General features: G+C 37.1%; 1 protein-coding gene and 1 pseudogene across 3 annotated transcripts in view; one reads left to right on the top strand and one right to left on the bottom strand.

Annotated features, from left to right (window-relative positions):
- Positions 1 to 24446, bottom strand: part of NUP98 (nucleoporin 98 and 96 precursor) — a 107425-nt gene that overhangs the window by 32218 nt on the left and 50761 nt on the right. For all 3 annotated transcript variants that reach the window (XM_012744996.2, XM_012744997.2, XM_012744998.2), the window contains exons 15-20: positions 20724 to 20840; positions 18904 to 19202; positions 15304 to 15417; positions 14673 to 14811; positions 9344 to 9521; positions 8369 to 8533 (exon numbers count right to left, since the gene is read on the bottom strand). In XM_012744996.2, the coding sequence (XP_012600450.1) occupies positions 8369 to 8533; positions 9344 to 9521; positions 14673 to 14811; positions 15304 to 15417; positions 18904 to 19202; positions 20724 to 20840 (1012 nt within the window). The remainder of the gene's footprint in view (positions 1 to 8368; positions 8534 to 9343; positions 9522 to 14672; positions 14812 to 15303; positions 15418 to 18903; positions 19203 to 20723; positions 20841 to 24446) is intronic.
- Positions 1430 to 5978, top strand: LOC105860272 (large ribosomal subunit protein eL14 pseudogene; annotated as a pseudogene).

Genomic DNA, 24446 nt, shown 5'->3' with positions numbered 1-24446 from the left:
ACTTTCTAGTTAATACAATTTTCGGTTTGGAATTTATCTTTTGGATGACTGAATCCTAAGGTTATTTGGGCTCTACCTGTGCAGTACCATGTAAGATAAGAGGAATGTCTACTCTAATTTCTCAAAAGTAAAAACAAATTATGAGAACAATTTTTATCTAGAAATAATCTCTCTATGTTTAAAAGTGTCAAGAGTTATATTCACATTTATTAAACAGTTTTAAAGCTATAACCATGACTAATACTTTATGGTTTGAAAGGGTAAAGTAAAATAATTGGTTCAGTACAAATCCAATATATATGTCCTGAAGTCACATATTACCTAGTAAAATACTAACAAATGACTAAGCCAATTTATGAAACATTTTCAAACCAAAAAGTTCTATCAATTATTTTTCTAACCATAATTTCATCTGCAGATTATTATCCTTCCATGATTTTAGGCTTACCTTTCACAAGTGTTCTATTTCATATTAAACCTCAAATAGGAGCTATTTTACAACAGGTAGTTAAAAAAAAAAAAAAAAGGTTTCATGATCTCTTTAGACAAAGCAGCCAGCATTAGTGTAACTTTCTCATTTTTACCTTGAATTGGATATTAGCTATTACTACCCTTCATTCTGTTAACAAGTATCTTTGTTTAAACAATGAGTGCTCCCACGTATAATTGCAGAAAAATTGAGATAGGGGAAATTGCCACTTAAGATGTGTGCAATTCCCAAGAACTGCTCTAACAAAATTAGAGGCTAGTTAATGGTCAAAAGGCAAATGTGACACTCTTTCTTAGCAAACGGTGAGGCTACAGACAGATTTGACTACTTCTATGCTTTAAAATCCCGAATGGTAAAAAAGCTCTGGGATGATGCTCTCATTTTATTATGTCATTAAATATGAAATGTCCGATTTCGAATCAAAAGTGTAGCCTACTTATTACTGTAGCCTCCGACACCCAGGCTGCAGATTGGTACCAGTCTGTGGCCTGTTAGGAACCAGGTGGGCTGCACAGCAGGAGGTAACCTGCTGTGAACAAGTGAGTGAAGCTTCATCTGTGTTTACAACTGTTTCCCATCATTCGCATCACAGCATAAGCTCCACCTCATGTCATATCAATAGTGGCTGATTAGATTCTCATAAGAATGCAAACCCTACTGTAAACTGCACACAAGAGGGATCAAGGTTGCACACTCCTTACAAGAATCTAATGCCAGATAAGGTTTGACTGCACAATAGATGTAATGCACTTGAATCATTCCAAAACCATCCCCTACTCCCAGGTCCGTGATAAAATTGCCTTCCATGAAACCGATCCCTGGTGCCAAAAAGATTCAGGACCAATGGTTTATTATATCTCAAACAAGAAGCAGCACAATTAATCAAAGTATGGAACTAAACTATTGACACAGTTTTGACATCTTAATAGTAGCTCGTTCATGCTAACAGTGAAGAAGCCTGGAGAGCAAGTAGCGATGAAATCACTAAAGGAATTTTCCACACTTTGTCAAGAAATGAACATTTTTTCTTGCAAGAAGTAGTCCAAAGCCTGGAAGAAGTGGTAGCCAGTTGGTACAAGGTCTGGTGAATATGATGGATGACAAAGTTTCCAAGTCCAGCTTTGGTAGTTTGAACAACATTGTTTCCTGCAACATGTGATCTTGCAAAAGGATCAGCCTGTCTCTATTGACCAATCTTGGCTGCTTAATCACAATCATCCTCATCATTTTGACCAAGTGATAGCAGTAAACAGCCACTGTAATCAACCGAACATATTTCATGAGGCTGTAGTGGATAATACCAGTGCTGGATCACCAAACACACACTATTAGCTTTTTCTGATGAATGAATATTCAGTTTTGGAGTGTGTTTCAGCACTTCATCTTTATCCACCCATTGTGCCGAACGCTTGTGATTGCCCAAAATAATTTTTCATCACACGTAACAATATGGAGTAGAAATGGTTTGCCTTTATGTCATGACAGCAAAGAAAGTCAAGCTTCAAGACGATTTCTCTTCTGATGCTCATTTAATTCACGCAGTACCCATTTATCCAGCTTCTTTACCTTGCCCATTTGTTTCAAATGATCTAATATTGTTGGAATAGTAATGTCAAACCCTGCTGCTGATTCACGAATAGGTTAGAAATGGATTCACATCCACTATAGCTTTCAGCTCATCATTATCTACCTTGGTCATGGGTTGGCCATGTGGCTCATTTTCAAGAATAAAATCACCAGAACAGAACTTCTCCAACCATCGCTGTACTGTGTGTTAGCCACATCCTTCCCACTATGCTTCAAGCTGTTTGCAGTACATTGGTTCCACAACAGAACTCATATTTGAGAATAACAGAAAGTTTTGACTTATCCATGGCTTCACAAAAATTGTTCTAAAAAAAAATGTGAAAGGCCGGGTGTGGTGGCTCACACCTGTAATCCTAGCACTCTGGGAGGCTGAGGTGGGCGGATTGCTCAAGGTCAGGAGTTCAGAACCAGCTTGAGCAAGAGTGAGACCCCGTCTCTACTATAAATAGAAAGAAATTCATCGGCCAACTAATATATATAGAAAAAATTAGCTGGGCATGGTGGCGCATGCCTGTAGTCCCAGCTATTCGGGAGGCTGAGGCAGTAGGATTGCTTGAGCCCAGGAGACTAAGGTTGCTGTGAGCTAGGCTGACACCACGGCACTCACTCTAGCCTGGGCAACAAAGCGAGACTCTGTCTCAAAAAAAAAAAAAGAATAGTACCAAGTTGCAGGAAACAATTTTATAACAATTCTCTGTCTCAAAAAAAAAAATAATAATAATAATAATAATAATGTGAAAAATAATCACAAGCCAAAACGTGCATTTGAAAGACTGAGAATGTACCTTCACAATAAAAAGAAACAAACAAGACATGTCCAAATGAAATGTCAGAGATAGCTACTGTCAAGTTTAGCACTCAAGGAAATGGGACATTTCATACTTAATAACCAAATAATTACAAGAACTATGGGAAAGTTTTATTTCATACGTTCCCTATTAGGTTAGTTTTTAACCAAACAATTCAACTTTAATGTTGTTACTCCCTATCCTCTGCCAACTTGTCAGTCAGGATACCCTATTGTTTTTAGCTCCCACAATACCCTGTTTATATCTATTTTATACCATGTATCACAATGTATTATAATTTCTCTATACATATATATGCTTGGCTCACCAAACTGTCAAGGCTTAAAGACAGGTTTTATGGCTGTTCTATGTATCCAACACCAAGTACATCATTAAGTTCAATATTTACTTAACACTTAGTTATTTCTACAGCCTAATGCAGTGCGCCTAGCACACAGGAGAGAAAGCAATTAATAACTATGAAAAGACAAGAAGGAATGAGGATGGGTGGGAAAAAAGGAAGAAGGGAGAACGAAGGTTCCAAATCACTATACTACTCAACAAAAGAATACTACCAATAGCAAGAGATGCTCACCTTGAATACTTTTATGCAAAATGGGATGATTCTATCAATATCTAGATTAGAGATCTAAGGGACTCAGCATATCTTTAGGAAGAATGATAAAGATCAAAGTTTTATTTACTCCACTCTCATACACAGACTACAGGATAACATCAAATAGGTGGACAAGTGGGGAGGGAATTACTATGAAACTATAATGAGCTCTTAGAACCCCTTATATAGAAGTTTGTTAAAGTATATCTAAGTAATTGCAATAAACTCCCCAAAAAGATGTACTTATTTTCAGGGTAGTCTTGGCAGATGAGGAGCGTCTTATAGCCAGTCCTGGAAAGAAAAGTGGACTAAAATAAAAACAATGTGATGGCATAGAAGGAACTGAGGAGACAGGAAAAAAGCCTACTGAGAGATCTATGAAAAAGAAAGGTATGTACTGGAAGAAACTGGGATATCATCTTAACTCTTCCTTTCCTATACAATGTAATCTCTTAAAGACAGGATATCTTATTATTTCTAAGTAACAACACAGGACATTACAAATCCTCCTTACACAGATAATATTTATAAAATGATTGTCTAAACATATAGAAGACAAGGTCTCACAACTGAAACCTTCAGTGACTTGAGATTCCTCCATTCTCCTACTCAAAGGAACCTACCTTATTAGAACAAGGCTGCCAATGCTTTAAAGATACAGCATCTCTTACTTCAGTAGGAAAAGTGAGATATATCAAGATACTCTTATTCAACAGAATAAATGACCAGTGCAAGGTCAAACAGATGTTTAAAATAATTCACTGTCCTCTGAGCCAAATAGTTCGATCCAATATAACTACTACTGTTGTACACTCCAAATGAACTTATTTTCTAACTGTAAAAAAAAAAATACATATATATGTGTATATATGTATATATATGTATTTTTTTTTGAGACAGGGTCTTGCTATGCTGCCCCAGCTAGAGTACAGTGGCTTTATCATAGCTCACTGCAACCTCAAACTCCTGGGCTCAAACAATCCTATTGCTTCAATTTGCCAAGTAGCTGGGACTACAGGTGTATGCCACTACACCCAGCTAATTTTTCTATTTTTTTGTAAAGACAGGGTCTCACTCTTACTCAAGCTGGTCTGGAACTCCTGGCCTCAAGCAATCCTCCCATGTCAGTTTCCCAAAGTGCTAGGATTGCACTCAGCAAAGTGTTTTATATTTTCCTTAAAAATCAGCCCTGTCAACAATATCATGTTCTCCTCAATATTTTTCATGCTAATACATTAAGAAAATCAATCTTTCCTTTAATAATATCGGAAACAAATAAGCTTGTGGCTATAAAATTATATATGTATTATAAATCACATTAAAACATATGAAAATATTGAGTCATTGAATCAATTTAGATGGATGCCATTTCAAATCAAAGTATATGCAAAATGAAATAGAATTTTCTTCTAAATCCTAATTAATTTTTTCTTTAAAAACACTTTTAGGCCGGGCGCTGTGGCTCACGCCTGTAATCCTAGCTCTTGGGAGGCCGAGGCGGGCGGATTGCTCAAGGTCAGGAGTTCAAAACCAGCCTGAGCAAGAGCGAGACCCCGTCTCTACTATAAATAGAAAGAAATTAATTGGCCAACTGATATATATATAAAAATTAGCCGGGCATGGTGGCGCATGCCTGTAGTCCCAGCTACCCGGGAGGCTGAGGCAGAAGGATCACTCAAGCCCAGGAGTTTGAGGTTGCTGTGAGCTAGGCTGACGCCACGGCACTCACTCTAGCCTGGACAACAAAGTGAGACTCTGTCTCAGAAAAAAAAAAAAAACTTTTAAGAGTCTTGCTGTTGCAGGCTCCAGGTCTGATCACCATGCCACTCGACCTCCATACCTTGGCGAGGGAGCTGAGGTGTCCAATGGTGCCCACAGGGTTTTGTGCACCGTGTGGTATTGAGGTGCTTCGTGGAGGCTGGCCAAGTGGCCTATGTCTCCTCTGGGGCTCGTGCTGGTAAGCTGGTCGTGATTGTCCGTGTTACTGATCAGAACAGGGCTTTGGTTGAAGGACATTGCATTCAGGTAAGAAGACAGGCCATGCCTTTTGAATGCATGCAGCTCACTACCTTCATCCTCAAATTCCCAAACAGCACCTGCCAGAATTATGCCCAAGAAGCCTGGCAGAAGACAGACATAAATACAAAATTGGCATCCACAAGATGGGCCAAGAAGACTAGACCCAGAGAAAGAAAAGATAAGATGACAGATTTTGACTGTTTTAAAGTCATGAAGGCAAAGAAAATGAGGAACAGAATAATCAAGAATGATGTTAAGATGCTTCAAAAGGCAGCTCTCCTGAAAGCTTCTCCTAAGAAATCACCTGCTAAGGGTGCTGCTGGAGTTGCAGCAGCCGCTGCTAACATTCCAGCAAAAAAGATGACCACTGCAGGCAACAAGGCTCCAGTCCAGAAGGCCTCCTCTGAAAGCTCAGAAAGGTCAAAAAGCTCCAGCCCAGAAAGCACCTGCTCTAAAGGCATCTGGCAAGAAAGCATAAGAGGTTATTATAAAAGTAATAAAGTAATTTTTTTGACATGTTGGCAAAAAAAAAAGGTTTTAACTTATTTGAATGGTGAATTCATTGAGTGAAAAATGTTAAGTTTCTGATCAAGTGAACTAGCAGGCCTCCATGGTACTGAACACAAGTTACACACTTCAGTTGTAAGGCTAATGTAAAAGGCTACATATATCTTTGAGTGCCAAAGGCCTAAGGTCTTTCAACAAACAGTTTTGAAACCTGGTTGCACATCTCAATCATTTGGAAGAAGCATAAATATGCCTGAGCCCCATGCCAGATATATGGAATTAAAATCAAGCTCACCACGGTACTGATGTAGCCAGTTGGAAATTGGATCTGAGATCAGGATTTTGAAGCTAATGTTCCAACTTTAGTACAAAATATTTCTGCAACTACCTTAATTCTTCTGTGTTAACTAAGTTCTATCTGCCAACATTTTCTCTAAGCTAAAAGACATAGGAGAGAAGATCACATGAAAATTTAGTTACCTTTGTTTTCCAGTTGCTTAGATTGACTTGCTTTTTCAGGAGCAAAAGCAAAGCTTAAGAACCAAATGGAAACAGAGAACTATGGAGATTATATAAAAGGCAGAAGAATAAACGTGACTATTAAACAAAACAGTCAATCTTGCTAAATACCTAAAGACACATCCCTATCTCTTCCAGAAAAAGTTAAAGAGCCTGAAGTTGAATGTGAAATCAACTCCTCCAAGGGGCCAGGTAACAGTGCACAGATAGTCATCTTGACACAGGGACGAGAACACTATGGTGTTTGCTCTTAATTAACTCAGATGGCTCAAGGATTTTCCCCATGCCAAATAAAATGTAGGGTCTTTGGTACTAATAACAAACCACTGGCATTTTCCATCTACCTCTCCTAGGTCATTATGCAATATGAATGGTGAGTTCTCTACAGTCCAACCTAACTGCTCTAACATATCAAGCTCAAGGGCTTCATAAATAATCAAAGTAAACAAAACATAAAGCCTGGATATCTGAACACCTCTAACCATTTCCCTCATTTCTCCTCTCCCCATCTGAAAGGTCAAAGACCATTTACTTCCTCAATCAAAACTATATTCTATTTGCCCACTTTGATTCTTCACCATCTCTCCTTTTGCTAGAACCTTGTTCTGAAATTTTTTTGGTGCTTAGTTTTTCAAAGAGGTTTTGCCTTCACAAGTGTCATTATAGGAATTTATAGTTATTTTCTAGTATTTGTATTCTGGTAATTAAATAACCTGTTAACTACTGATTATCAAGACTACATTAATTTTCCTGCCAATAGAGGAAGCTTTTCTTTTCCAGATGAACTGGAAAAGAGGTTTCTTTAGAGTCCTTACATATTACTGTTATTAGAAAATAAGGCCATCTGACTCTTTTCCTAAGAAATACATGTAATGTAAGATCAAAAAACACTAAGGAAAGAATAATAAAAGTCATGATTCAGATGAAATGAACATGGATAACTAGAAAATCAAGTCTATTTATAGCATTTAATTAGTGCAGTGGAGATTTCTTAGGGGCATTCTAAATACCACAAAGATTATAAACATAAAAGTCAACACAGTTCCAGTTTCCCACATTTATCATTCCCTCCACCCTCCCTCACCTGGTATGTGCAAACATGAACATACATACACACATTCTCCAGAAAATGCCTCTGAAGAGAATATTTAATAAATAAAAACCACACATTTCAGCAGCCATAAGAACTATATAGCATGGAAAATTCCAAAGGTCCAGCTTTTAGCAGCTGAGAGTTAGAGGATGCTTTACAAAGAAATCCCTTATCAATGATACAAGTAATTGCTTATCAACAATGCAGTTCCTACTCTCCCCAAGCCAAACAATCCATTTACATACCAAAACTATCTATTTTCATAAAAATTACGTATTGATAAAATAAAATATCCAGAGGTTACCTGAAGTATTAGCAAACAACTTAAGAAAATGGAGTTTAAAACCTTTGCAGAAAGTTAACTTTTTTTAAACCATGGAGATAAAGATTAAACTGCACATCAGGTAGTCAATAAAAGTAGGATTTACTTTCCATCAACCCACATTGAGCAAATGTCGATTACTGAGCAGAGAATTCATCAAGTCCAAATGAGAGAGAGGGAGGTGTTTAAGAATGACAATCTCAAGAGGATGATCCAAAACAGCAAGAGAATTCTTTAAATCTCTCAAGTAAATGACAGATGCCTGCACCACCTCACACCCTCCCTTGTACTTGTCTCAAGATACTTGTGCAATACATTTGTACTCTTCAAAGTTCCAGCGGTCATAAAACAGCTTTGTTTTAGCTGCATGACTTGGTTTCAACTTCTGTATCATGGATTCCATTCAAATTCACTGTCCTTTCTCTACCTGGGGTGGAGGTGCAGGTTTGCCATTAAGAGCCATCTGGAAAGGGGCAGCCTGGCCTGCAGGAGGCAAAGGGGTAGTCTTCAATTTCTTTGTACTAGTTTTGGATGAATGCTCCTCCTCCTCTTCATCAGAATCCTGAAGGCCATACTTAGAAAAATGGGAGACCTAAGGAAGAGAAAAGCCCAACAAAATAAATGTTAACATTGTTCTTTTCGGAAGCTTCCACAATACCTGTCCTTGCAATATTGCAGCATTACCCCAAGTAAAAAGAAGAAAAAAAGGGAGAGATAACAAAGAAACAAATAATTCTGCCTAATTAATTACTGAAGTCTCCAATGATGACACACATTAGAAAAAAACACATCTTAGGCCGGGCACGGTGGCTCACGCCTGTAATCCTAGCTCTCTGGGAGGCCGAGGCGGGCGGATTGCTCGAGGTCGGGAGTTCAAAACCAGCCTGAGCAAGAGCGAGACCCCGTCTCTACTATAAATAGAAAGAAACTAATTGGCCAACTAATATATATACAAAAAATTAGCCGGGCATGGTGGCGCATGCCTGTAGTCCCAGCTACTTGGGAGGCTGAGACAGAAGGATCGCTTGAGCCCAGGAGTCTGAGGTTGCTGTGAGCTAGGCTGACGCCACGGCACTCACTCTAGCCTAGGCAACAAAGTGAGACTCTGTCTCAAAAAAAAAAAAAAAAAAAAAAAAGAAAAAAACACATCTTAGAAATGTATCTAAATGCTCATAGGATGGGGTAGAGGACTTGAATCATGTGTCCACAGAGTTTATAATAGTTCACTGCTGCTGAGTTTTAACTAGGTATGTAATTTAGAGCAAATCATGATGCATCTCTACATCTATTTTCTAATTTATAAAAACAAAGAGAATTTAAGATGGGATCTCTTCCAACACTAACATTTTGTGACTCCAACTACGGTTTATAAAGCTCAGAAATGACTCAGAAGTAACTATACCTTAAATACCCAAGAACCAGTTTCAGGCCGGTACTCTTTAAATTGAGCTCCCTGTTTCCTTGAAACTGCTTCCAATCTCCCTTCATAGTTGATATCAGCAAGGCGATCTGGGCTCTTTATTAAACAACGAGATGTTTTATCTGTTGGCCAAACTCCATCCAATGTAACTTCAGCCTTCCTGTAAAGTATAACCAAGTAAAGTGTAAATGCTTCATATTTTAATACCAGGAAGCCAACTAACATATATATAAATAGCAAATAAAGGTAGCTATGTTACCTTGGAATTACTGTGCACCTGTCTCATAAACTTTAGTCTTACCTCCCATGTTAGATAAGCTTAAGAGCAAGGAGTCATCCACAGATAGCTGAACTCATCTGATTCTAGAGTCAGACTGCATTTATTTCAAATTATCGCAGTATATCAATTATTTCCAATCTAATTTGAATAACTCTTAAGCTAGGAATCCTAACTAAGCTATTTAGATCATGGTCCTGTGGTAAGATCCAAATCTTAGTGTAGGTCTTATAGTGATATCATACCTCCAGTAGTAATAAAAACAGCTACTACCACTTACTAAGAACAAATGCTTATAGAATTAAGTATCAGAAACATCACAGTATTGATCATTAAATAATGAGTATGAGGATGACTACAATAACAGTAGTGTACCACTCTAATATCAATACCAGTATTGAAGTGCTGTATCCTATTCATTTTGTATGCCTCACATCTAGTACAGTGACTAGCACATAATAGGTGATTTTTTTCATAACTATTTTTCATTGTGGGAAAAAGATATCATATAAAATTTATTATCTTACACATTTCTACTGTACATTTTTGTATTGTTAAGGATATGCACAACGCTATGTAACCAATCAGCAGAACTTTTTTATCTTGCAAAACTGAAACTCTATTCCCATTAAACAAGTACTCTTCATTTCCCCTTCCCTCAGTCCACCACTCTACTTTGTTTCTATACTGGGACTTACTCAGATACTTCATAAGTGGAATCATAATAGTATTTGTCTTTTTGTCACTGGCTTATTTCACTTAGCATAATCTCCTCAAGGTTCATCCATGTGTCAGAAATTTCCTTCCTTTCTAAGGCTGAATAATATTCTATTGGATGTATATACTACATTTTGTTTATCCATTCACTCACCAATGTATAGTTGGGTTGCTTGTACCTACTGGGTATTGTGAATAGTGCTGCAAGGAACCTGGGTGGGTAAAGATTTCTTCAAGATTCTATTTTGAATTCTTATAGCTATATATCCAGAAGTGGAACTGCTGGGTCATATAGTAATTCTATTTTTAATTTTTTTTTTGAGACAGGGTCTCGCTTTGTTGCCCAGGCTAGAGTCAGTGCCGTGGCATCAGCCTAACTCACAGCAACCTCAAAATCTGGGGCTCAAGCAATCTTACTGCCTCAGCCTCCTGAGTAGCTGGGACTATAAGCATGCGCCACCATGTCCAGCTAATTTTTTCTATATATATTATAAATTAATTGGCCAATTAATTTCTTTCTATTTATAGTAGAGACGGGGTCTCACTCTTGCTCAGGCTGGTTTTGAACTCCTGACCTCCAGCAATCCACCCACCTTAGCCTACCAGAGTGCTAGGATTACAGGGGTAAACCACCACTCCCGGCCTTTTAAATTTTTTAAGTACCCCACAATGTTTTCCATAGCAGCTGTACCACTATACAATCTCACAAATAGTACACAAACGTTTGAATTTTTCCATTTCCTTGCCTACATGTGTTAATTTCACTTTTTTAAAATAGTAACTATCCTAATGGCTGTGGTATTTAATTGTGGCTTTGATTTGCATTTCCCTAATGACTACCATGCTGGGCATCTATTCATATGCTTATTGGTCATTTGTTTTATGGGGGGGTTTTTTTTAGAGACAGAGTTTTCCTCTGTTGCCAGGGCTAGAGTGCCATGGCATCAGACTAGCTCACAGCAACCTCAAACTCCTGGGCTCAAGCAATCCTTCTGCCTTAGCCTCCCAATTAGCTGGGACTAGAGGCATGCGCCACCATGCCCGGCTAATTTTTTCTATATCTTTTTTTTTTGAGACAGGGTCTCACTTTGTTGTCCAGGCTAGAGCGAGTGCTGGGGCGTTAGCCTATCTCACAGCAACCTCAAACTCCTGGGCTCATGCAATCCTACTGCCTCAGCTTCCCGAGTAGCTGGGACTACAGGCATGTGCCACCGTGCCCTGCTGATTTTCTCTCTATATATATTAGTGAGCCACTGCGCCTGGCCTATATATATCTTTTTAGTTGTCCAGATAATTTCTTTCTATTTTTAGTAGAGACGGGGTCGCGCTCTTGCTCAGGCTGGTCTTGAACTCTTGACTTTGAGCGATCCTCCCATCTTGGCCTCCCAGAGTGCTAGATTACAGGCATGAGCCACCACACCTGGTCCTTATTGGCCATTTGTATATCATCTTTGAAGAAATGTCTACTCAAATCCTTTGCCAATTTTTAATTTTGGTTACTATTTTTGTTCTTGTTACATTGTAGAAATTCTTTACATTCTGGTTATTAACCCCTTATCAGATACATGATTAGCAAGTATTTTCTCTCCCTTTGTAGTTTACCTTTTCACTCATTTTGTCTTTTGCCATGCGGAAGCTTTTCAGTTTGATGTAGTGTCACTTGTTTATTTTTGTTGGTTATATTTTTTGGTGTGCTACCCAAGAAATCACTGCCAAATTTAATGTTATGAAGCTTTTCCCCATGTGTTCTTCTAAGGGTTTTATGGTTTCACACCTTACACTTAAGTATTTGATCCATTTCGAATTAATTTTTGCATAGTAAAGTTTAATTGTGTAAAGGTCTAACTTAATTATCCTGCACGTGGATATCCAATTTTCCCACCACCATGTTGAAGAGACTGTCATCTCCCCACTGACTGACCTTTACTCTCTTGTTGAAAATGATTTGACCATGTATGTGAGGTTTTATTTCTGTGCTCAATATTCTATTCCATTGGCATTTATGTCATTATGCCAACATCACATTTCTGTTTATCGAGGCTTCCTAATATGCTTTGAAATTGGGGAGTATGAGACCTCTAAATTGTACTCTTTCAACATTGTTTTGGCATTTCAGGGTTCCTTGGATTCTACATGAATTTTAGGATGGATTTTTCTAAGTCTAAAAAACATACCACTAGGATTTTGATAGGGATTGCATTAAATTTGTACATCACTTTGGGTAGTACTGACATTTTAAAAACATTGTGTTTTCAAACACATAAACAAGATTTGTCTATTTATCTGTGTCCTCGTTAATTTCTTTTAACAATATTTTACAGTTTTCAGTATACAAGTTATTCACCTTCTTGGTTAAGTTTATTCCTATGTATTTCATTCTTTTTGATGCTATTGTAAATAGGAATTGTTTTCTTAATTTTCTTTTCAGATTGTTGATAGTGCATAGAAATGCAACTGATTTTTACATGTTGATGTATCCTGTAACTCTCCTGAATTTGTAAGTATTAATAAGTTCTTTGTGGACTCTTTAGTGTTTTCTACATATACAATCATGTCATCTAAGAAAATTTACTTCTTCTTTTCAAAATTGTATGCCTTTTATTTCTTGTTCTTTTCTAACTGCTCTGATTAGTACTTGCACTAGTATGTTTAAGAGAAGTGGCAAAAGCAGGCATCCTTCTGTTGTCTGAGAGTAAAAGCTTTCTGTGTTTCAACATGCTAATTGTGGTTTTTTCACATTTGGCCTTTATTATGTTGAGATAGTTTCCTTCTATTCCTAGTGTGTTGAATGTTTTTAATTAAAAAGGGGCATAGCATTTTGTCAAATGCTTTTTTTTTTGAGACACAGTCTCACTTTGTTGCGCAGGCTAGATAGAGGGAGTGCCATGGCGTCAGCCTAGCACAAAGCAACCTCAGATTCCTGGGCTCAAGAAATCCTCCTGCTTCAGCCTCCTAAAGAGCTGGGACTACAGGCATGCGCCACCATGCCCGCTAATTTTTTTCTATATATATTAGTTGGCCAATTGATTTCTTTTCGAGAAAAGGGTCTCACTCTTGCTCAGGCTAGTTTTGAACTCCTGACCTGGAGCAATCCGCTCACCTTGGCCTCCCAGAGTGCTAGGATTACAGGCATGAGCCAACACACCCAGCCTGTCAAATACTTTTTTATCCATCAATTATGATGATCACATGGTATTATAACATTTTTCTTTATCCTATTAAAGTAGTATATTACATGGATTGATTTTCATACATTGAACAATCCTTGCATTCCAGAATAAATCTCATTTGGTCATGATGTGCAATCCTTTCAATGTGTTAGTGAATTCTGTTTGCTAGGGTTTTAGTGATGATTTTCACATTAACATGTTCATTAAGTACATTGGTCTGTAGTTTTCTTTACTTATAATGTCTCTGACTGTCTTTAGAATCAGGGTAATGCTTGCCTCAAAAAAAGAATTTGGGGCCGGGCATGGTGGCTCACGCCTGTAATCCTAGCACTCTGGGAGGCCAAGGCAGGTGGATTGCTCAAGGTCAGGAGTTTCAAACCAGCCTGAGCAAGAGCGAGACCCCGTCTCTACTATAAATAGAAAGAAACTAATTGGCCAACTAACATATATATTATAGAGAAAATAGCAGGGCACGGTGGCGGATGCCTGTAGTCCCAGCTATTCAGGAGGCTGAGGCAGAAGGATTGCTTGAGCTCAGGAGTTTGAGGTTGCTGTGAGCTAGGCTAACGCCATGGCACTCTAGTCCGAGCAACAGAGCAAGACTCTGTTTCAAAAAAAAAAAAAAAATTGGAAGTGTTCCCTTCTCTGCAATTTTTTGGAAGAGTTTGAAGAAGACTAGTGTTAATTCTTCTTTAAATGTTTGGTAGAATTGACCAGTGAAGCTATTTGGTTCTAGGCTTTTCTTTGTTGGGGGTTATTTAATTGCAAATTTAATCTGCTTACTAGTTATAGGTCTGCTCAGACTTTCCATTTCTTCATGATTCAGGCTTGGTAGGTTATAAAGATAAATGATTTTAACTATGGCCCTCTCACCTGCCTGAAGACATACAGAAATTCTCACACTAACATAGAAAGAGAATTAAGTATGGTCACAATAGAAATAGGAAATACTAAAAATACTATTAATAAGAGTTTCTGGAACTAGCAGTTGGACTGAATAATATTGGGAGAAAAAAGTAAGTTCAAAAGTCATAGTGCAGCATTTCTTTATGATTTATACCTTTAAGTGAAAGTAGAGAAACAATAATTATACTCTAGAGTAAGTCAGAAAAGCAAGTTGTGGAAATATATGTACATAAATTCATACCTATTTAGCCCTTCACCAACAGGTGGTTTTTGGTTATCATCTAAGTAGACAATCACTTCTTTCCTTCGGATATGCACAATATCATCTAAATTTAGATTAGTCAAATTCACATCTCCTTCAAAGTAGATTGAACCATAACCTGAAAAGAGAGCAAATGGTTAAAAATTCATTCTCCATAATATATATCTGCTATATATACAATGCTTAGAACCTAGCTGTCCATGAGTTAAAATGTCTGAGCCCTTTTCTAATACAATAGAGCAAGATGGGATTTTTGCTCCAAAAAAATTATCTATAATAACTTAATATGAAATTGAACCTATATGTTTACACTTCTCTTGTAAATTATTCCATTTTCACACTTAGTATTTCTTCATATTTCTAGTATTTTCTTTAATTGTGGGAAATTACAATGATCCAAATATTTATCAACATGAAATATGTATACCTAAGCCCAAAGAACATTATATGAATCTAGTCATTCTTGCTTTGTTACTTGCCAATGTATCCACTGTTCAGGCCAGAGTGGGCCCAAATGTAGGCAAAAACTCAGCTATTAAGAGCTTCCCTTAATTAAAAAAATATGGTACAAATATCTGGCTTCTAGACTTTCTCCTAAACTCACACTTACCTTTACGACCAATAGTGAAGTCAGAGACAACGCATTCTCCTTTATCGTTGGTAATTTTAGCAAGGTCATCCATAGATGGAATAGTGTAGTAACCAACCTTAGTGAGAACAATGCCTGTGACCAACAAATTAGAAACAATTCATCAATAACTATTACTTATTAATTCTATTAATAAAAATAGAAACTATATAATGCATCATAGTAGAAAAGAGAACAAATTATCCTGGGATAGAAAATTTTTCGGTAATATTTCACTCTTTTCTTAAAAATATTCTATGATTGTAGATCACAAAGATTCCTAAAAAAAAAAATATTCTATGAAATTAGTATTTAAAAAATTACCTGAAATAAGCAGTAACTAAATTATTACATAAAATGAGAAAATATATAAGAATAAATAATATTTACCAACTGGTATTCTTTTTTTTTTTTTTTTCTGAGACAGAGTTTAGCTCTGTTGCCTGGGCTAGAATGCCATGGTGTCAGCCTAGCTCACAGCAACCTAAAACTCCTGGGCTTAAGCAATCCTCTTGCCTTAGCCTCCTAAGTAGCTGGGACTACAGGCGTACACCACTATACCCAGCTGATTTTTTTCTAATTTTAGTAGAGACTGGGTCTCACTTTTACTCAGGCTTGTCTTGAATTTCTGAGCCCAAGTGATCCTCCTGCCTCAGCCTACCAGAGTACTATGATGACAGGAGTGAGCCACTGCGCCTGGCCCCAAACTGGTTTTCTAACAAACACTATTCCCAAGAGAAACTATGTGTTTTGTTTTTTCTCTAAAAGCTTCATAGTCAAGTAAGTTTGAGGAACATACATATTATAGCATGTCATAGACTCTAAAACTTGCATTATAATGAATTCCATTAAACTTTGCTTAACTTAGTGTTTCCCAGAATTTAACCACCGAACACATTTTTAAAAAGACACCCGTTAACATCTTGCGCTATAAAAAGCATTCCATAAAATATTCTGAGAAAGGCTTACTTAATTCACTTTTCCTTTTACTTTATTATACACAAGTATACCAAAACTCAAGGTGGAAATAACTTGCCTTGGTTTGCACTGCTATTTAGTGGCAGAAGTGGAGATAAAACCCAAACCCAATTATTTTGTTTTACAGCCTCCCATGAACTTCTTGCATCTCTCAAATTTATATTCCCAAATAGAGAGCTAAAATAAAAACGAAAAATTTGCACAAGAAAGTCCCATATAAAAATGGAAACTTAAAGACCTGCACTTAGTGTTACTAAGAAAAGCATCAAATAGATTTGATAGATTTCAGGGATACTTAAGTCATATTTGATGACCAAAGGAAAGGGTCTCAGAATATATTCATCCAAAAGTTAAGGACAAAAAGTAGATAACAAGACAAAAAAACAAAAAAGGAACTCAACAAATGTAGTAGAACACATTGATATGCTTATTCTAATCACTCTTCCCATTTGTAATTAGATTATCAGGTTATCAGGCTCTCTCAGAGAAAGGTATTTAACTGACATCACATGAGACTTCAAGCTCCTACAACATCCACTTTTATACTTGCTTTTTCACTGGCCAGGTTTAGAGGAGTGTTAGAGTTCCCTTGGGAAGCGAGCTATAAACTGAGTGGCAGCAAACAAGGTCAGTGAGAAAACATAAACAATATAAAACTTATTGACTAAGTATTTGAAAAAAAGATGTAGTAAGTATCATAATAAATTCATGTAGATACACATGTACACATAGAAATATAGATCCGTTACTTGCAATTTTTAATGTGAAAGTACAAAGTTTCCTTAGGGTATCAAGTGACTAGAAGATATATACGAAGGCAACTAGATAACTAGATATAGAATAATTTTACAAGGACTTCAAGAAGGACTGTAAAACCACCAAAATGGGCTGGGTGCAGTGGCTCACACCTGTAATCCTGGCAATTTGGGAAGCACGGGGAGGAGGATTACTTAAGGCCAGGAGTTTGAGACCAGCCTAAGCAACTTAGAGAGACTCTGTCTCTACAAAAGAGTTAAAAAATTAGCCAGGTGTGTTGGAGCATGCTTGTAATCCCAGCTACTCAGGAGACTGAGGCGGAAGGATCATTTAAGCCCAGGAGTTTGAGGCTGCAGTGAGCTATGATTGGGCCACTGCATGCACTCCAGCCTAGGTGACAGAGCAAGACCTTCTCTCTTACGAAAAAAAAAACAAAAAAAGCAACCCAAATGTTCACTAATAAAGAATGAATAAACAAAATGTGGCATATTTCTACAATGGAATACTATATAGCAATAAAAAGAACCAATTGTTAATATATACATCATGGATAAAATCTCATAAAAATTATATAAAATCTCAAACAGTATATATATAGTATAATTCTGTTTATATAAAGTTTAAGAATAGGCTAAAGTCATCTATGTGGAGTGTGATTAACTTCCGGAAATGGGGACACAAAGGGACTTTCAAAGGTGAAAGAAATTTCTCTATCTTTTTTTTTGAGACAGAGTCTCGCTTTATTGCCCAGGCTAGAGTGAGTGCCATGGAGGTCAGCCTAGCTCACAGCAACCTCAATCTCCTGGGCTCAAGCAATCCTACTGCCTCTGCTTCCTGAGTAGCTGGGACTACAGGCATGTGCCACCATGCCTGGTTCATTTTTTCTATATATATATTAGTTGGTCAATTAATTTCTTTCTATTTATAGTAGAGACGGGGTCTCGCTCTTGTTCAGGATGGTTTTGAACTCCTGACCTCGAGCAATCCGCCCGCCTCAGCCTCCCAGAGTGCTAGGATTACAGGCGTGAGCCACAGCGCTGGGCCTGTTCTCTATCTTGATTAGAGGGTTGGATACCTGAGTATAATATATATGTTTCAAAATTAATCAAAATGAACACCTAAGATCTATGAATGTCATTGCATATAAATTTTACCTCACTAAAAAAAAAAGTAATGATATCTACCAAAACTCTATTGAGATATTATGTCAACACAGAAAAAAAGCAAAAGATATACATGCAAGTGCTTTTTGTGCTAAAAATTAAAAAAAAAATAGTTAAATTTTAAGGGTTTAAAATATTAAAAAAAAAAAAAAGCAAAAGAAAGACACTCCAGTTTTGTAATTTATATGACTTACTTAATGGATTAGTCTTTGTTGTGGAAGGTGGAGGGCACAAAACTGAGGTCATAACCATAGCAAACAGCTACCATTTTAAAGGCCTATAAATATCAGGCATTATGGTTCATAACCTAATTTAACTCAAATCCCAACAACCTTATAAAGTAGGAAATAATTATCACTCTCATTTTCATTAACAAACTAGTAAGCAATCTATCTAAGTTTAAAAAGCTAGGAAAAGTATCATGACAGTCTCTTTGGCTACAAAATTTGTGCTCTTTAAACTACATCAGGATAATTAAAGGCTTTTATCAATTTTACCTACTCCAAATGTTAAAAAACTGTGAATTATAAATCAACTAAAACATAACCAAAAAGTGTTTAAATATAACCTCTACAAAATACAATAAAAACATTTAGAAGTTCACATAGCTGACTTCCAATATGTTGAAAATCTGTGATAAACAAGTCATCTCAAGAGATTAACCATGTATCAATCTGATTCTGACCTGCTGGATGGATATGGTAAGAATTATTTTCTATCTCCTCTCGGTCATCTTGCAGTGACTCATCATGGAAAGAGGTTTCTTCACTGCTTCCTTCCAGCCCATTTCGCAAAGCAGCACGCATGTTTAACGCAACAATGGTATCATCCACACTGTTGCTGCTGTTGTGTTTATTCCCCGCACTCTCTGGGGTTTGAGGAATGGGTTTGGCAATAGGGTTAGTATAAAAACGTGACACAAGGGAATCATCATCTCCATCCTGATGATGATTCTCATCAACAGGTTTGCTCAGGAAACTAAATCTGAAAAGGGAGAAAAAAACAAACATCTTAGCTCTTTTTAGTAATAACAATGATAAAAGCTAACCCTTACTGATCTTTTACTAAGTGCCCTGGCACTGTTCTGGGTAGTTCCATGTATTAAAAATTCACTTCATACTTACACAGTAATTTGTGAAATAGGTTATAATTATTGTTTCTATTTTATAGAAGAGGAAACTGAGGCATAGAAAAATAACTTGCTGAACATCAAAAACACTGAAAGTACTAAAGTCAAGATTTTAACACAAAACATGTAACTCTGGATTCCATACCTTTAACTGCTACTTTCACAAAGGAATAGATCTGAGCATCTCAACTTTTGGTTTAAAAAGAAAAAGTATGAGTATGCTCTGCTATGTGGGATATTGATATGCTTGGTGGTTAATAACAAGATTTAAAAATGTAAAAAAATTTAGATTTTTAATATTACAATCACCGAGGTATTACAGAATGCTTTGTTAATGAAAAAAATCAAACTAGAATTTTATACAAACAGAAAAATACAGGAGTGTCAAGGTGTATATACAAGGATTTGTTATTGATGCATCATTTTGAATAAAATAATACCAAATAATCTGGATGTCCACTAACAGAGCATTGGTTGAGTCATCTTACATTCAAAATGACTATGCAATCATCACTAAAAAAGAGGCAGGCTGGGCACAGCGGCTCTTGCCTATAATCCTAGCACTTTGGGTTGCTGGGATGAGAGGGTCGCTTGAGGCCAGGAGTCTTGCTCTGAGAGCAACAGAACAAGATCCCATCTCTAAAAAAATTTTTTTTAATTATCAGTGTATGGTGGGATGTGCCTGTAGTCTCAGCTACTTGGGAGGCTGAGGCACAAGGATCATGTCAGCCCAGGAGTCTGATGTTGCAGAGAGCCATGAGGACACCACTGCATTTTAGCTGGTCAATAGTGCAAGACCGTGTCTCAAAAATAAATAAATAAAAGAGAAGGCAGATATATTCATAAAAATATGGAAAGGCATTTATAACAACAGAAAATAATTAGGTTACAAAATATATCATCCATGCATAATTTTTATAATATATCAGTATATCTTATGAATATGATTATTAAAAAATTCCTAATGTTGAAAAATATATATCAAAATATCAACACTTAGTATATACACTTCTGCATCATCCTTTATATACTCTATATTGACTTTTTTATTTGTTACAATGAGTATTTAATAATTATCACAGACAAAATATCCCTCATTTTAAAGGGTGTCAAATGCATATTAGCCACATCCAAAACAATATATTATACATGGATACCAAAATAGATCTGCAGAACAAAGTCAGAACTCCAATAAGTTTAAGGTCTAAAGAACTCAAGAAGGAAAATATGATTTAATCTCTAGGTGCAAATAAGCTGCAGTACTTCTATATAACATTCATCAAACTTTATAAATTTTCATAAAATTCTAACCTCAGAATCTCTTCAAAACAGTAGGGCTCTCTACTAAGAACAACTAAAAATAGAATTCAGTTTACCTCTCTCCATTTTCTGGATATTCAGATGGTGAGGCTAGATCTTCTGAATCACGATTAACAGGAGAAAAGAGATTGCTATTATTAAGGTTCTTCAAAACCAACTTCTTAATGCTCTTTCTATAAGGACCAAAAGAAAAAAATAACTCAGGCATAGTTATGTCACAGACATATCTTAGAAGTCCAAAAGTACACTTCTGCTCAATTCTTTTTTTTTTTTTTTGAGACAGAGTCTCACTTTGTTGCCCAGGCTAGAGTGAGTGCCGTGGCGTCAGCCTGGCTCACAGCAACTTCAATCTCCTGGGCTCAGCGATCCTACTGCCTCAGCCTCCCGAGTAGCTGGGACTACAGGCATGCGCCACCATGCCCGGCTAATTTTTTGTATATATATTTTTAGTTGGTCAATTAATTTCTTTCTATTTTTGGTAGAGACGGGGTCTCGCTCAGGCTGGTTTCGAACTCCTGACCTTGAGCAATCCGCCCGCCTCGGCCTCCCAAAGTGCTAGGATTACAGGCGTGAGCCACCGCGCCCGGCCTGCTCAATTCTTGTATACCTAAAAATGATCTAAGAAGTTTCATTTATAAACTCTTCCTAGAAGTTTATAACATAAGGCCCAAAATATATTACATTCTGGTGTTTGAAACAAGGCTAAACACATTCAAATCAAAGTGGGAAATCTAGACAGGGTACAGTGGCTCACATTTGTAAGCCCACAACTTTGGGAGGCTGAGGCAGGAGGACTGCTTGAGGCCAGGAGTTTTCAGACCAATCTGGGCAAAAGATGAGACCCTGTTTCTTAATTAAAAAAACAAAACAAAACAAACAAAATACAAGAAATCCCCTTGAAAGTCCTTCTCTGAACCCCTTGAGCATTTTATCCAGATGCTTAGTTCACTCCACACTATGCTTGTACTTCAATTATTTCTATGCAAGTCTTTCTCTTTAAATGCTTTCTCTTTCTTCCTCTTAGTTTAAATAAATAAATACTTTCTGGTTTTTTTTTTTTTTGGCAGTCAAGATTTATTAATATGATTGCTTCTTCCATAGAATTCAGCATGCTGTCTTGAAGAAAACAGGTGAATAGATAGTTAACTGAGAAAATTTTACTTAATTTTTAAACTTTTTTTTGGAGATAAGAGTCTCACCTTGTCACTCTGGCTAGAGTGCAGTGGCATCATCACAGCTCACTGCAACCTCAAACTCCTAGGCTTAAGTGATTCTCCTGCCTCAGCCTCCCACTAGCTGGGACTACAAGCACACACCACCACATCCCGTTAATTTTTTCTATTTTTAGTAGAGATGGGGTCTCACTCTTGTTCAGGGTGGTCTCAAACTCCAGAGCTAAAGTAATCCTCCTGCCTTGGCCTCTCCATGAGCTAGGATTATAGGTGTAACCCACCCCACCTAGCTGAGAAAGAGTTTTTAAAAAAGATGACAAGAAAGTTAGAGAATAAAAAACTCAGATATTGGGGGGGAAGAGAGGTGGGGATGGATATATTCACACGTAATGGGTGCAGTTGAGTACTGTCTGGGGAATGCACACACTTGAGGCTCTGACTCGGGAGGGGCAAAGGCAACATATATGTAACCTAAACATTTGTAGCCCCATAGTATGCTGAAATAAAAAATAAATAAAAATAAACTCAGGTATCTAATGATGCAAATGATCACAAATAGCTAAAACTTCAGGTTTCCATACAATAGGAAACCTTGCCCGAGCTAGAGTGTCGTAGCATCAGTCTAGCTCACAGCAACCTCAAACTCCTGAGGTCCGTCATTCAGGAACACATGTATAAAAGTTGTTAAATATTAAAATGGATAAATTTAGGAAGATTATAGATGTTTTTCTGTGATACTATAAGTTAAAGAAATAAAGAAGATAAAATACCCAAACAAAATCAGTATGTATATAGAAGTCCTAAATGATTAGCAGACTTAAACCTAATTTAAGAGCACCATATCCAACCACTACAGAGTACATATTTTTTTCAAGTACATAAAGAACATCTATACACTAACATTTTGTTGGACCATTAAAGCAAGTCTAAAATTTCAGAGACTTGACCAAATCACCAATTTTTGTCATATTGATAAAATTCCTCATGAATCCTTTACTATTTGTGACATAATATGCCAACAATTTGATGAGCCGTAACGTGGCGGTCCAAGGCTTAAATTCAGGAAGAGAATAGAGGTATGTGCCATTTCCTTTAGATGTCTACATACAGTTAATACTAAATTCTAGATGTTAACAACTCAATAATGAAAAGCTGCAGCAGAAAGTTGAAAGACTTTAATTCCTATATCATGTCGTGAAGCTACATACACGATCATTATTTTTAAGCCAGTTCCTCCCATGAGGAGGTTACAAGAGTAGAGCTAGGAGATTCTCTATTAGTATTTAGCTCCATTTATGCTTCTTAAGATCCGTTCATATGTTCAACATTCACTTACTATGTCACGGGAACTGTTCTGAGTATTTTAAATGACAGAAAAAAATAAAACTCCCTACCTATATAGAGCTTGTCTCCTAGAGGGAGAAAACAAAAATAAAAAGATATAAATTATATATTAGAAGATGAAAAGTGCTAGGATAAAAAGGGGAAAAAAAGAAGATAAGAAGGTGGAGAGTGCTAATAAAAGGAGGACAGGGCTGGGCATGGTGTCTCATACCTGTAATCCTAGCACTCTGGGAGACCCAGGTGAGAGCTTGCGCTCAAGAGTTCGAGACCAGCCTGTGCAAAAGTGTGACTCTGTCTATACTAAAATTAGAAATAAATTAGTCAAATAACTTAAAATATACAGAAAAAATTAGCCAGGCATGGTGGCACATGCCCGTAGTCCCAGCTACTTTGGAGGCTGAGGCAGAGACAATTGCTTGAGCCCATGAGTTTGAGGTTGCTGTGAGCTAGGCTGACGCCATGGCACTGTAGCCCAGACAACAGAGTGAGACTCTATCTCAAAAAAAAAAAAAGAAAGTCAATCAAGGAGGGAAGAGATCAACTGTGTAAAATGCTTCTGATATATTAGGACTGTAGCCAGCAACACCACAGAAGTCAAGGAGGTCATGTGATATTAATTAGCAAAATGCATCCCCCCTACCCTTATCCTTTCTATTTGTATAGCATGCTTGCAAATCCTAAATCCGTAAAACTGCCCTGAGAGTTACTGACCTGATGGTTGAACTGGTATATCCAAGCCCCCTTCACATACTCTGTGCAAAACAGTGTGCAAAATGCTAGGACAGACATGAATAACATAGTCCCTGCCTTCAAAATAATTTACCGATATTCTAAGAAATGTGTAAAACTTCTCTTTTGTGAAGAAGCAGTATGCCATATTCTTAAAGGAGCATGTTTTCAATTTATTAACACTCGAAAAGAACTGAGAGTGATGAATTCCCATTTGTTCTCCAAAGCTTAAAAAAAACCCCAAAACCTCTTCTCTAATTAGAAAAGTACATGTTGTTTAAAACAGCCTGTATGTCTGTCTGCTAGCTATGTATCTAGAAAATTAAACAATCCAGAAATGAAATGCCCGGGCCGGGCGCGGTGGCTCACGCCTGTAATCCTAGCTCTCTGGGAGGCCGAGGCGGGCGGATTGCTCGAGGTCGGGAGTTCAAAACCAGCCTGAGCAAGAGCGAGACCCCGTCTCTACTATAAATAGAAAGAAACTAATTGGCCAACTAATATATATAGAAAAAATTAGCCGGGCATGGTGGCGCA

Source organism: Microcebus murinus, chromosome 4 (genome assembly GCF_040939455.1).
Source record: "Microcebus murinus isolate Inina chromosome 4, M.murinus_Inina_mat1.0, whole genome shotgun sequence".
Lineage (NCBI taxonomy): Eukaryota > Metazoa > Chordata > Mammalia > Primates > Cheirogaleidae > Microcebus > Microcebus murinus.
This window is presented reverse-complemented; position numbering and strand designations above follow the sequence as displayed.